At 36.0% G+C, this 14254-nt stretch overlaps 1 protein-coding gene across 1 annotated transcript in view; it reads right to left on the reverse strand.

Moving 5' to 3' along the window:
- The window catches only part of SH3YL1 (SH3 and SYLF domain containing 1), a 94881-nt gene that overhangs the window by 23091 nt on the left and 57536 nt on the right, over window positions 1-14254 (reverse strand). The window contains exons 5-6 of the mRNA XM_006882912.1: window positions 3620-3732; window positions 2503-2632 (exon numbers count right to left, since the gene is read on the reverse strand). Of these exons, the coding sequence (XP_006882974.1) occupies window positions 2503-2632; window positions 3620-3732 (243 nt within the window). The remainder of the gene's footprint in view (window positions 1-2502; window positions 2633-3619; window positions 3733-14254) is intronic.

Raw genomic sequence — 14254 nt, forward strand, 5'->3', positions numbered from 1 at the left:
ATACAATATAGATTACTCTTCAAAAACTAAGTACATCTTGTATGTCACATTCTATTTCATGTCCATCCCTCTGAGACTTCCCAAGAGGAAACCACCATCATCCAATATGATAAATTTTCTTTCTATATTAATATAAAAGGTACATACATACATATTGGTAAACACACATTTTATGTATATTTACATAAGGAGACATATAAGCACATACTTTTAAAAAAAGTATTTAACCCCTAAATGATATCTGGGTAATTTATCTATATTCTAACTATTATTTCTCAAGTTAATAAAACCAGAAGTAAAACTATGTCTTTTGATTTTATGAAATGAATAATTCAGAACGCTTTTCATTCTTTCCATTCTTCCTAATATCTAGCATCACCAAATGTGTTAAATTCCTAAGTACATTGACATAGTAAAGCTTTGTAAAGCACTCTCTTACATCTCTCTTATGTTCCTTCTGCTATAAATGGTAAAATGTGCATCAGTCACCACCACTAGCAGTGCCATTTCTACCAGTTTTGAGATTAGTAGAATTTTTTCAGGGGGTAGAAATAGTTTATTCAGTATTATTATTATTATTATTTTTTACTTGGTCTTAATAAATATTTTAGGATTTCTAGTGGCTTAGAGTTAAGGAATTGTGCTGCCAGTGGAAAGGTAGGGAGTTCAAATCCATCAGCTCCTCCATGGGAGAAAAATGGGCAATCTTCTCCCGTTTAATTTACTGCCTGTGAAAATCTGCTGGAGGGTCAGCTATGGGTTGGTTCCAACTCAATGGTATTCAACAGCAACAATAAATATTCAGGGGCAATTTGGAGGAGCTGCTTTGGAAAAATTTCCCAGATTTCAACTTAATGTAAAAGCTCCTCTTTGCCTCTGTGGGTATTTGAAAATCTTTTTAAAATCAAGATTGATCTCTGCCACTGAGGAAAGATAGCATAGTGTAATTCCAGGAAATCTTTCACACTGACAATAATTTTGATTGAACTTCAATTTATAATTGGTTGCTTGCTCTCCACAAATATTTTTAAATGACATTTAATATGATCCATCTAGTCAATGTAATATTATATACTCAGGAACATATGGTTATGAGTCTTGTATAAAAAGGTTAATGATGAGGGAGGGAAAAAAAGAAAAAAAGAAAGTTAATGATGGGATTTATAAATGCATCTACTATAACCATATATAGAAGAACTAAGAAGTACGCATAGAAGAATGATTGGAAAAACCAAAATGTAAATAGTGAAGGTCACAAATATATAAAGTGTATTTTTTTCTTTCTTAAAGTTTTATCACAGTCACAAATGTATAAAGTATATTTTTTTCTTTCTGAATGTTTTATAACTTTTCCATAGTAAGTACATATTATTTTATATTGAAAAATAACCAGTAAAATATTTAAATTAAGAAATGACTTGCATACTAGTAGCCTAATGGTAAGCAGCTGCACTGCTAACCCAAAAGCATATGGTTCAAATCCAGCAGCTGTTCAATGGAGAAAAAGTGTAAATCTCCTCTGCCTGTGATTTACAGTCTCTGAAAATCAGCTGGAGGGTCATCTATGAGACAGTTCCAACTTGATAGCACATGACAACACTGTTGAAGTAATACATAAATATGCACACTGCAAACTTATAAAAAATATTTTTTTAAAAAATAAAATATTTATAGATGTAAATTTGCTAGAATTTCTGATATTGTATGCATTGTTCCTCTGTCTTTCAACATTTTTATAACAATAAAGAAATGGAAGTAATGCAATAAAATAAAGCCTAAGTAAATGATGAAGAGATTGAAATTGTTAAGAGCTTTAGTTTGCTTGGTTCCACAATCAACACTCTTGGTACCAGCAGGCAGGAAATTAAAAGATAAACTGCATTGGGAAAGTCAGCTGTTAGAGACCTCTCCAAAGTACTGAAGAACAACAATGTCAGTCTGGAGATTAAAGTGTGCCTGATTCAGGCCATGGTCTTTGCAATTACTTCCTATGAATCAGAAAGCTGGGCAATGACTACGGATGACAGAAACTTGATGCCTTTGAGTTGTGGTGCTGGAGAAGAGTACTGAATATACCAACCCCGATGGCTAGGAGAACAAACAGGTTAGTCCAGGAGATGGTGAAACCAGGCTGCTCCTTGGATGCAAGGATTCTGAAGCTTCATCTGACATATTCTGGACCTATTGCAAGGAGGGACTAATCCTTGGAGAGGAATGTGATGCTTGGGAGGACGGAGGGACAGGACAGGAGAGGAAGACTTTTGAGGAGATGGATTGATTCAGTGACTGGGGTAATGGAGGCAGGTATATCAGAGACAATAAGATTGGCACAGGATAGAACAGGGTATAGAGCTGTTGTATATATGGTCACTGTGAGTAGTAAGTGACTCAACCACACATAACAACAAGAAGAAGTAAACAAACAAAAACAATATGAATCTATGAAGTACCATTTTTACACACTTTTTAAAAATCAGTTAAAATTATTTTGGATTGAACTTACTTTTTATTAGTTTCTTTCCTTTCAATCAAATAGCTACCCTCTAACGATAAGCCAGCAAACAATCCTCTTGATTTGCAATATGTAAAGACAGCTGCAGAGCTTCTTAAGGCTACATTTCCTTCCAAATTCCTATAAAACATAAGAGACTGTATCACAGAACCACAAAAGACTAAAAACTAAAGATATCATTTCATAACAGCACTATGGTTTTTACCCTAAATAATGGTCTTGTTCTGCACCTACTTCAATTATTTTTATACATTTTATGAGATCTAGAATAGAAATAGGGCATGAGTAAGGACACATTATATAAAATTATTATAGAAAGATATAATAATATAAAAGAACTGTGTTATATAAAAATATATGTAAAGCAGATATTTCCTAAGTGAATCTTTCTATTCTAAAAAAGAGAAATATACTTGAAGACCATTACAGAATTTGGATTGAATATTTTCATGGAGCCTAGAAACTTTTTTACACCTTTTTACTTTGTAATTTCTATTGACATTGTGAATTTAAGATATTTCAATTTTGCTTAATTATACTAAGAATAGTACTTCTTTAATAAAAAAGAAAAATACACCTTAAAGATAATGAACATTTCCATTTTGATATTTCATTATTTAACTGGAGCAAAAGCTCTCTCTCTCCTCATATATATTTAAACAGTTAACAAAATTTGATTTATCTTGGCTTTCTCAAAGCTTAAAGACAAATTGTATATTCAATCTAATAGACATAATGTCCTGTATTACTGAAATACTTTGTTTCTTTTCAAGTGTTCTAGTTTACAATATTCTTATACATGTTTCAGTATTTTTTTATTTGTACACTATCTCAAATCTTTGGAGAATGTTATTGTTAAGTGCCATTGAATCTCTTGCAACTTATAACCACCCCCTACATAAAACAGTTCTGAACCCTGCTCTTTCTTATGCCAACCTCATTGTCTCTTACACACTCATCCTCATTACCCCAGTCACTGAGTCAATACACCTTATCCAGGCTATATAAACTTTAAATTTATTTCATTTAGTAAAAATATGTTTCTTAGAACGTTATTATATATTTTAAATACCAGTAAGTGTCTAAATAATATCACATGATATTTACCTTCCCAAGGGTCCAACTGCTACTGTGAAGTTTCCACCAAGTGTTAGGTTACCACCTTTTGCAAAAGCTTCTACTGCTCTGTCATAATTCAAGATTATTACCAAGTCTGAGACCTAGAAGGCAAAATCTATTTATTTAAAAATTATTCTATATATAAGCATGATTTAAAATGTCATAAATTAAAATATATCGTATTATGTAATAAAGCAAGAAATTTATGCAAATAAAGAACATTAAAATAACAAAGAGCCTAATTTTAATTTTGAGCTGTGGAAGGAAGCAATTAATATTGCCACAGGTAGTTACAACAAATATCTTCTGAATATTTACTAAGCACCTTGTGGAATACTATGATGTTTACTTGCATTTCTCCTTTCATCTCAACATTCTGAAAAATACCATGGTCAGGAGCTTGGTACTTTGAATCCCAGACACCTAGGCTTCAAACCTAATTTCCATTTGTCAATAACTCTGTGATCATGGATATTTTTTCTAGTCATTAGATCTCCGATCTTTTTATAATTAAATTTGTCACAATAGGATCTACCTTGCCAATGGTCAAATAAATGCGACAAATGAATCTGGTAAAACAAGACATGGTGTTAAGAATTTGGGCTCAGAAATTGAAATTCTGTGGATGTGTATTCCAATTCTGCCTGTTGATTGCTGAGTTTGCAAATGACTAAATCATTTTATGTCTCCGTTAATTCCTTGGTAAAGTAGATTTAATAACAGGAACCACTTTTTAAGGTTGTTTTTAGGAGATACTGAAGTCATTTGCTAAACCTGTTTAGCCCTCAATAGGTTTTAACTATTTGACTGACACAAAAGAATTTTATGAACTAGCATACGAGCAAGAGCCTATGGTGATGAAGGAGGAAGTTCAAATTACTCTGAAGGAATTGGCAAAAAACAAGGCTCCAGGAGTTGATGGCATACCAACTGACATATTTCAACAGACAGACACTGCCCTGGATGTGCTCACTAAGCTGGGCCAACAAATCTGGAGGACAGCCAGCTGGCCGACTGACTGGAAAAGATCGATATTTGTTCCCATTCCAAAGAAAGCTGATCCAACAGAGTGCTGAAATTATCAAACAATATCATTAATATCACATACAAGCAAGATTCTGCTGAAAATTACCTAAAAAACGTTTGGAACAATATGTCAACAGAGAACTGCCAGATAGATGTACAGGCTGGATTTAGAAGAGGGCGTGGTACTAGAGATATTATAGCTAATGTTAGATGGATCTTGCAGAAAGCAGAGAATACCAGAAGAATGTCTATCTGTGCTTCATTGACTATGCAAAGGCTATTGACTGTGTGGATCACAATAAGCTGTGGCTGACTCTGAGAAGAATGGGAATCCCAGCACATTTGATTGTGCTAACGAGAAACCTATACTTGGACCAAGAGGCAGTCATCAGAACAGAGCAAGGAAACACTACATGGTTCAAAATCAAGAAGGGGATCCATCATGGATGTATTGTCTCCATACCTTTTCAATCTGTATGCAGAACAGATCATCCAAGACAGTGGGCTGTATGAGGAGGAATGTGGCATCAAATTGGTGGAAGAGTCATCAACAACCTGCATTATGCAGATGACACAACCCTGCTTGCTGAAACTGAGGAGGACCTGAAGTGCTTGCTGCAGAAGGTCAAGGACTGTAGCCTCCTATATGGATTGAAGCTCAATATCAAGAAAACAAAGATTCTCACCACTGGGGCAATTGGCAGCATCAATATGGATGGTGAAGAGATTGAGATAGTTAACAGTTTTCGTTTACTTGGCTCCACAGTCAACACTCTTGGTAATAGCAGCCAGGAAATCAAGAGATGAATTGAATTGGGAAAGTCAGCTGTGAGGGACCTCTCAAGAGTACTGAAGGGCAACGATGTCAGGCTGGAGACTAAGGTGCGCCTGATCCAGGCTATAGTCTTCACAATTACATGTTATGCATCAGAGAGCTGGACAGTGAATAGAGATGATAGAAAGAAAATTTATGCCTTTGAGCTGTGGTGTTGGAGAAGAGTGTTGAATATAACATGGACTGCTAGGAGAACAAACAGGTTTGTCCTTGAGAAGGTGAAGCCAGAATGCTTCTTGGAGTCAAGGATTCTGAAGCTTCATCTGACATACTTTGGGCATGTTGCAAGGTGGGACTGGTCCTTGGAGAGGGACATCATGTTTGGCAGAGTGGAGGGGTGGTGAAGGAGAGGAAGACCTTTGATTAGATGGATTGATTCTGTGACTGGAGTGGTGGGAATGAATGCGTTTGAGATGGCTAGGTTGGCACAGGACAGAACAGCATTTAGAGCTCTTGTCGCTATGAGTTGCAAGTGACTTGATGGCACTTAACAACAACAACAACAACAACTATTATATACTGTCTCCCCCTCTCTCTCATTGTCATTGAGTCAGAGACAACTCCAGCTGCACCTCCAGCAGATTTTCAATGGCTGTAAATTGCATGAGAAGAGATTGCCTACCTTTATCCTAAGGAGCTGCTAGTAGATTTGAACCATCAGAGAGGTGTTTGTTTTTGTTTTTTTGGTTTGGTTTTTTTTTTTTTAAGTACTGGTTTACTTACAAAGTTCATAAAGTTCATATACATCATACACGAGATCTTTCCCTTTTCTTTACCTACTCCTCCTTCACACATCAAATTGTGTGAGCCCAAGATGAAACACCCCCTTTGATCTTTGTACTTATTATACAATAATAGTCTTATATAGAGTCATCACACATCATCAGCAGCAGCCATACAACGTCAGCAGCCATAGATATGTTCCAGTAGATTAACTAGGTATTTTGAAGGGATCACTGCTATTTCACTTGACCATGCAGGACCCCTTAAGCTCAAGGGGTAGGGAGAAGGACAGCTGGAACAGCTTTAGTAAGGAAGAGGAGCCAGTTCTGGAGGGGGAAAAAAAACAAGGCTTCATGGATTTCCATTGAGGTACTTTGTGGGGATCACTGCTGTTTGGCCTTCAGCCCTGGTGGCCTTGGTCCAAGAAGGAAACACAAATATACAGGTCCTTCACAAAACATTGCCATATTTTTGGTCATTATATATGTACAATGACATAACATCTACTAATAAAAGACTCACATAATGTCAAGAAAACAACAGTGTGCCCCAGTTATTGTGGAAAAAAGCAAAATAACCCATCAACTAAAAAAAGCAAACTCAATTAATACCCCAGATAGAGAGAACCAGAAGAAATACATTGATGTGGTGTTATTTGAACAGTGACAGAAAAATATGCAAATGATGGGAGACACAATTAAGAAAGCAAATGCCCCAGAGACAACAGTCCAGAAGAAATATGTTGAGGAAGAACAACTTGAACAGTTATGGAAGAAAATGCAAAAGATAGAAGAAAAAAAATTGATAGTATAAATAAAGAGGTACAAGAACTTAAAAAATCATCACAGGACAGAGAGGGTACAAGCAACACAGTACTACAAATAAAAGCATGAAAATGAAAACCAGAATATTTAAACTAAAATGACAGAGGGGTCCAATACACTGATAGGACAAAAAAGTGGTACTGAAGAGATGGGACAGACAGACGGTCAGTGAGTTGGAAGACAAGAGCATCAGAGGAAACACATTAGAGGAAAAATCAGAGATGAGACATAAAGCAAATGAAGTAAACATTAGAATCATGTGGTATGCCATCAAATGGATTAACACACATATGACTGGACTTCCATAACAGGAGAGTGACAGGGAAATCACTGAGAAAATTGTAAAAGAAGTACTAGGAAAAAACCTCCCAGGTATGTTGGAAAACAGGGAAATCCATATTCAAGAAGCACAGAGAACAAAAAATAGATTACACCCAAAAATAAAAACATCAAGATATATCATGGTCAAATTCTCCAACTTAAATGATAAGAATAGAATCCTAAAAGCAGCACGAGAAAAACAGAGTCACTTACAAAGGGGAAACAAGTATATTAAGTTCTGATTTCTCAGCAGAAACGATGCAAGCTAGACGGCAATGGGATGCCAAATACAGGAATTTGAAAGAAAATAATTGCTGGTCAAGGATTTATACTCAGCAAAGCTCTCCATCAAATATGAAGAAGGAATTAGAACCTTGTCAGAAAAGAAGAAACTTAACAAATTTGTGAAAACAAGACCAAAACTACAAGAAATTTTAAGTGAAGTCTTTTACACAGAGAGGCCAAAGGAAAGTTCACGGACCACAGTAATCAGAAACAACAGAAAAAGAAACATGGCAAACAGGCAAAAGCACAACCTAGCCTGACAATAATCACACTTAAAGTGAATGAACTAAAATGCACCAAGAGCCTGGTAAATAAAAAAAGAAAAAATAGTAGTCTTATACAGTATTTTTCTTTATGAGACTGAGTTAGTTCACTTAGCATAATGCTCTCCAGTCCCTCACATGTTAGGCAGTAATTTACAAAATCATCTCTCCTGTGGTGCATAGTATTTCATTGTGGGACTCTATCATAAATTCTCAATCCATTCCATTGCGGTTGGGCATTTGGGTTATTTCCATGTTCTTGCTATGGTGAATAATGTTTCTATCTTTAGGTCAGCAGTGCAACTATGCCATTAGATCACCTATTCTTTATAGTAGGACATCATATATATCTATGTCTGATGTTGTTATGTACCATTGAGTCACTTGTGACACACAGCAACTTTATATTCAAAAGCTGTGAACCCTCTCTATCTTGAGCCAATCTCATTGTTTCTGACACACCTACTCCCATTACCCCAGTCTGAGTCAATTCATCTCATCCGAGGTCTTCCTCTCTTGAGCTTTCCCTCCACCATTCCAAGCACGATGTCCCTCTTCAAGGACTGGTCCGTCCTTGCAAAATGTCCAGAGTATGTCTGATGGAGCTTCAGAATCTTTATATCCAAGGAGCAGCCTAGTTTCACTCTCTCCAGGCCAAATTTGTTTGTTCTCCTAGCAGTCCATGGTATATTCAATACTCTTCTCATGCATAACAATCAAAGATATCAGTTCTCCTTCTATCATCCTTAGACATTATCCAGCATATGATGCATAGCAAGTAATTGCAGACTATGGCCTGGATCAAGTGGCTGTTAACTTTCCAGACTGATTTCAGTGCCTTTCAGTAATCTGTAAAGGTCCTAGAGAGCAGATTTTCCCAATCTAATTCATTTATTGATGTCCTGGCAGCTGGTACCAAGAATACTGATTGTGGTGCAAAACAAATGAAAGTTGTTAACAACCTCAATCTCTTCACTATTCTATCATGATGCTGCCAATTGGCCCAATAGTGAGAATGTTTGTTTTCTTGATGTTGAGCTTCAATCCAAATTGAAGACTGCTGTCCTTGACTTCTGCAGCAAATGCCTCAAGTTTTTTTTTTATTATTAAATTTTATTAGTATTAATGAACATTTACAGGGATTTTGGGTTTTCATTCCTTCATTGCTGTACCATTCTCTCTAACCTCTTCCCCAGTTTGTTCTTCCCCCGCCCTCCGAATGTCTGTTTTAATTGTCCAATTGCCACAGTGCTTGTCAAAACCAGTTCTGTTTAATCTCCTTTGTCAGTGTGTCCTTTGCCATTCCCTATCACTCCTCCCTGAGAGAGACTTCACCCTGATTCATAAGGGAAAGGGGATGGCGTATTCTCTTAGCTACTTCCTGCTGAAAAGGGACGCTGTGGGTTTCAGGGTGAAGATCTTCTCTCACTACTCTAAAGGGCCCCTTTGGCAGTAGGAAACACACAGACTATTATGGAGATTTGTTTTGGAATTTAGATGTACTGTTATTAATTGTGCTTAGCCGTACATGTTCATATCCTTGAAGATGTATCATGGGGGTGTTGCAACCCAGAAGACAAATTTAACTAACAAGTTATAAGTACATGAGTCAAAAATTATGGAAAAGTAAAAGAAAAGATTCTTTCATTGTTTTACAAACCCTCCCCCAGGTCCCCTCCACCATGTAGCCATCGCTCTAGACTCCTGTGATGACAGAAATACCTAGTCACATATCTCTTTTAAACAGTTTTCTCCCTCCTCTGTTTCAGTGCAGTATACATTATTGAACCCATCTTACTCAGTCTCTCCCCAACCCCGAGGTTAGTCCCATTCTACAACAGTGGCATCATGCAATATTTGTCCTTTTGTGACTGGGATATTTCACTCAGAAAATGCCTCAAGTTTTGGCAAGCAAAGTTGTATCATCTATATAACAGAATGGGAGTCACTGAAAATGTCATTTTACTCATATATAACCTATATGTAGATCAAGAAGCTGCTGTCTGTACACAGCAAGGGAACAATGCATTGTTAAAACCAAGAAAAGTGTGCATAATGATTATATTCTTTCTCCATACACATTCAATTTGTATGCTAAACAAATCCAAGGCTAGATTTTATGAAGAAGAATGTGGTATCAGTATTGGAGGAAGAGTCATCAACAGCCTGCGTTAGGCTTGCTGAAAGTGAAGAGGATTTGAAACACTTTCTGCAGTACATCAAAGACTACAACTTTCAGTACGAATTTTATCTCAACATCAAGATAATAAAAATCCTCTGCACTGGGCCAATGGAAAACCTGACAATAGGCAAAAGACTGAAACTGTCAAAGATTTCATCTTATATCACAAGTACCAGCAATGAAGAAATAAAAACTATTGCATTGAGTAAATCTGCTGTCAAGGACCTCTATAAGGTGTTAAGGAACAATGTTGTAATTTTAAATGACATCATTTAATGACTACCATATAATGACTATCATTTATTGACTCTCGTCCACCTGTTTCAATCCAGGCCCTTGTCAATTACTTGCTATGAATCACAAAGCTGGACAGTGAATAAGGATGACAGAAGGAGAACGAATGTCTTTGAGTTGTGCTGGCGAAGAGTATTGAATATACCGTGGACTGCTAGGAGAACAAACATGTTTGTCCTGGAGAAGGTGAAATCAGGCTGCTCCTTAGAGGCAAGGATTCTGAAGCTCCATTGGATGATGATTAAGGATGACAAAGGAAAAATCACTGCCTTTTACTTATAGTGTTGGAGAAGAGTACTGAATATTTCATAGGTTGTCAAAGAACAAATACATGTATTCCGGAGAAGGTGCATCCCAAGTGCTCCTTGAAAGCAAGGATGGTGAAGCTTTGGCTCACATAATTGGCACATATTTCAGTCCTTGAAAAAGGACATTCTTGGAAAGGTCAATAAAAGAGAGAAAGATCCTTATCAAGATGAACTGCCTGTGCGGTTCGAATCCACCAGATGCTGTGCCGGAGAAGGAGGCGCAATATCCTCCTGTACCAGTCAGATCTGATTTGATGGTACACGCACACAAAATAATTAAAAAAAAAAAAAAAGATGAACTGCCTGAAGCAATAGGTTCCAGTGTGTCAGAGATGATGAAGAGAGCACAGGATAGGGCAGAATTCAGATCTACTATTCATGTAGTCACAAGGAGTTGTAGTTGAATTAATGGCACCTACAAACAATATAAAGCATTAAACAGTATTTTAATTTATGTAATTTTTGAATTTTTGAAAGATATTTTATCTGATTCTATTATTATCAAATATACTTGCACTTGAAAAGATGAGTTCTTTTTTAATTTTTTAAATTATTATATTGGTTTGTTTACAAAGTTCAAATACATTGGTTTTCACACAGGAACTTTCCCATTTCCTTCAACCCCGGCCCTAACTCATCAAACTGTACAATCCTATAATTAACACCATCACCCCTCGCCCATCTTCACCCCTCTGTTACTACGCTTCCCCTCTTGGATTCTCATAATCATTGGCTTTATACAATATTTCTCTTTATGTGACTGAGTTAGTTAACTCAGAATAATGCTCTCCAATCTCTCCCAAGTTAGGTAAGTAATTTGCAAAATCATTACTCCTGCATAATATTCCATTGTGAATGTACCATAATTTCTCAATCCATTTGATTGTCTTTGGACATCTGGGCTGTTTCCATGTTCTTGCAATATGCTGCTATGAACATTAGTGTACAAGTCTTCATTTGTGCCTCAGTTCTTATTTTATTCGAGTATATTCCAAGCAGTGGAATAGCTGAGTATATGGAATATCTATGTTCAGCTTTTTGAGGAAGCGACAAACTGTCTTCTAGAATGGTTGTAGCATTTTACAATCCTACCAACAATGTATAAGAGTACCTATCTTTCCATATTCTCTCCAGCCATTATTACTTGCTGTTCTGTTACACTTTCCCACTGCTATTGGGATGAGATGATATTTCATTGTGATTTTGATTTGCACCTCTCTTATTGTCAGTGATTTGGAGCATTTCTTCATAGGTCTGTTTACAATTTGAATATCTTCCTCTATGAAAATTCTTTCCATTTATTTTGCCCATTATGTAATTGGCTTATCAGTCTTTTTCTTATGGAGGCCCAGGAGTATTCTGTAAACTTTCATTAAGAGACTCTTGTCTGAGCTGGTATTGCCAAATGTTTGTTCCCAGTCAGTAGGTTTTCTTTTCACCCTGTTGGAAAAAGTTTTTGATGTGCACAGGGATTTAATCTTTAGAAGGTCCCATTCATCAATTTTATCCTCTTCAGATTGTGTATTTCTGGCTATATTTGGCAGTCTCTTTATTCCATAGACAAGGCTATCAAAGTTTGATCCTAGTTTGTCTCTTAGGAACTTTATGGTTTGGGGCTTTACTCTCAAGTCTGATCCACCCTGAGGTGATTTTTGTGTACTGTGTGAGATATTGATCCTGCGTTAGCTTTCTGCAGGGAGCTGTCCAGTTTTGTAAACACCATTTATTGAAGAGGTGGTCATTTCTCTATTTGATAAATTTTATTCCCTTGTTGAATATCAATTGACCATAAGCTAGGTGGGTCTATTTTTACATTCTCAAGTCTGTTCCACTAGTCTGTATCCCTGTCATTGTACCAGTACCATGCTGTTTTGGTTACTACCACTGTATAGTAGATTTTAAGGTCAGGGAGTGCTATGCTGCCCACTTCATTTTTGTTTTTTTAGAAGTGTTTTTCTTATTTGAGGTTTCTTGCCTCTGCAAATAAACTTGAAAATCTCCCTTTCAATCTCCTTGGAAAATGAATTTAGTATCTATAGTGGGATTGCACTGAAGATGAACATTATTTTTGGTAGGATTGCCATTTTCACCATACTGAGCCTTCCTATCTGTGAACAGGGCATATTTTTCTACTTCTTTAGGTCATTTATTGTGTCCTGCAGAACTGTTCTGTAGTTTTCTTTGTATAGGTCTTTTGTATCTCTAGTTAGGTTCACTCCCAAGTATCTCAATTTGTGGTCGGATATTATAAATGATATTGCTTTCTTAGTTTCCCTCTTGAGTTCTCTTTGCTACTGTAGAGGAATCCATTGATTTTTGCATATTGAACTTATATCCTGCCACTCTACTAAACTGGCCTACTAATTCTAACAATTTTTTGGCTGAGTCTTTGGGGTTTTCTGTGTACATTATCATATCAGGTGCACATATAGTTATAGCTTAACCATCTTTTTGTTGATCTCGTCTTTTATTTCCTTCTCTTGTTATATTGTCGTATTCCTAGCAAGCACTTCCAATACAATATTGAATAGAAGTGGTGACAGTGGGCATCCTGATCTGATCCCTGTTCTCAAGGTAAATGTTTTTAGTCTTTCTCCATTGAGAATGATGTTGGCTCTTGGTTTTGCATATATACTTTTGACTATGTTGAGGAAATCCCCTTCTATTCCAATTTTGCTGAGTGTCTTAATTAGGAAGGAGTCTTGGATTTTGTCAAATCCCTTTCTGCATCAACTGCTAAGATCATATGGTTTCTGTTATTTGCTTTGTTAATGAGGTGAATTACATTGATTGTTTTTCTTATGTTGAACTATCCTTGCATACTTGTTATGAATCCCACTTGGTCATGGTGAATTTTTTTTTATGTGATTTTAGATTCTATTGGCTAGGATTTTGTTAAGGATATTTGCATCTATATTCATGAGAGATATTGGTCTGCAGTTTTCTTTCTTGGTAGTATCTTTGCCTCGTTTGTGTATTAGGGTTATGCTTGCTTCATAAAAGACTCTGGGAGAGTTCCTTCTTTTTCATTTTTTAAATCAATTTAAATAGAATTGGTGATAGATCCTCTCTGAATGTTTCATAGAATTCAGCTGTGAAGGCATCTGGTTCAAGACTTTTTTTTTTCTTATGGGGACATCTTTTCATGACCTTTTCAATTTCTTCTTTTGTGATAAGTCTGTTCAATTGTTCTATATCTGTCCTTGTCAGTCTGGGTAGGACATGAGTTTCAAGGAATTTAACCATTTCTTCTAGGTTCTTTAATTTATCAAAATATAGCTATTCATAATTTTCTGATATTATCAATTTAATTTCATCTGGTTTTGTTGTGATGTTACCTCTGTCATTTCTTAATTGAGTTATCTACATCTTCCTTTTTTTCTTTTTCTTTTGTTAAGTTTGCCTATGGTTTTTCTATTTATTGGCCCTTTTGAAAAACCAACCTCTGGTCTTATTGATGATTTCAATTGTTATTTTGTTTTCCATCTATTGATTTCAGCTCTTGTCCTTTTGATATATTTTCTTCTCTTTTTTTATTTGATGAAGATATTGATTTTTCTTC

This window comes from Elephantulus edwardii, unplaced genomic scaffold (genome assembly GCF_000299155.1).
Source record: "Elephantulus edwardii isolate Elephantulus edwardi_28Jun2011 unplaced genomic scaffold, EleEdw1.0 scaffold00025, whole genome shotgun sequence".
Taxonomy (NCBI): domain Eukaryota; kingdom Metazoa; phylum Chordata; class Mammalia; order Macroscelidea; family Macroscelididae; genus Elephantulus; species Elephantulus edwardii.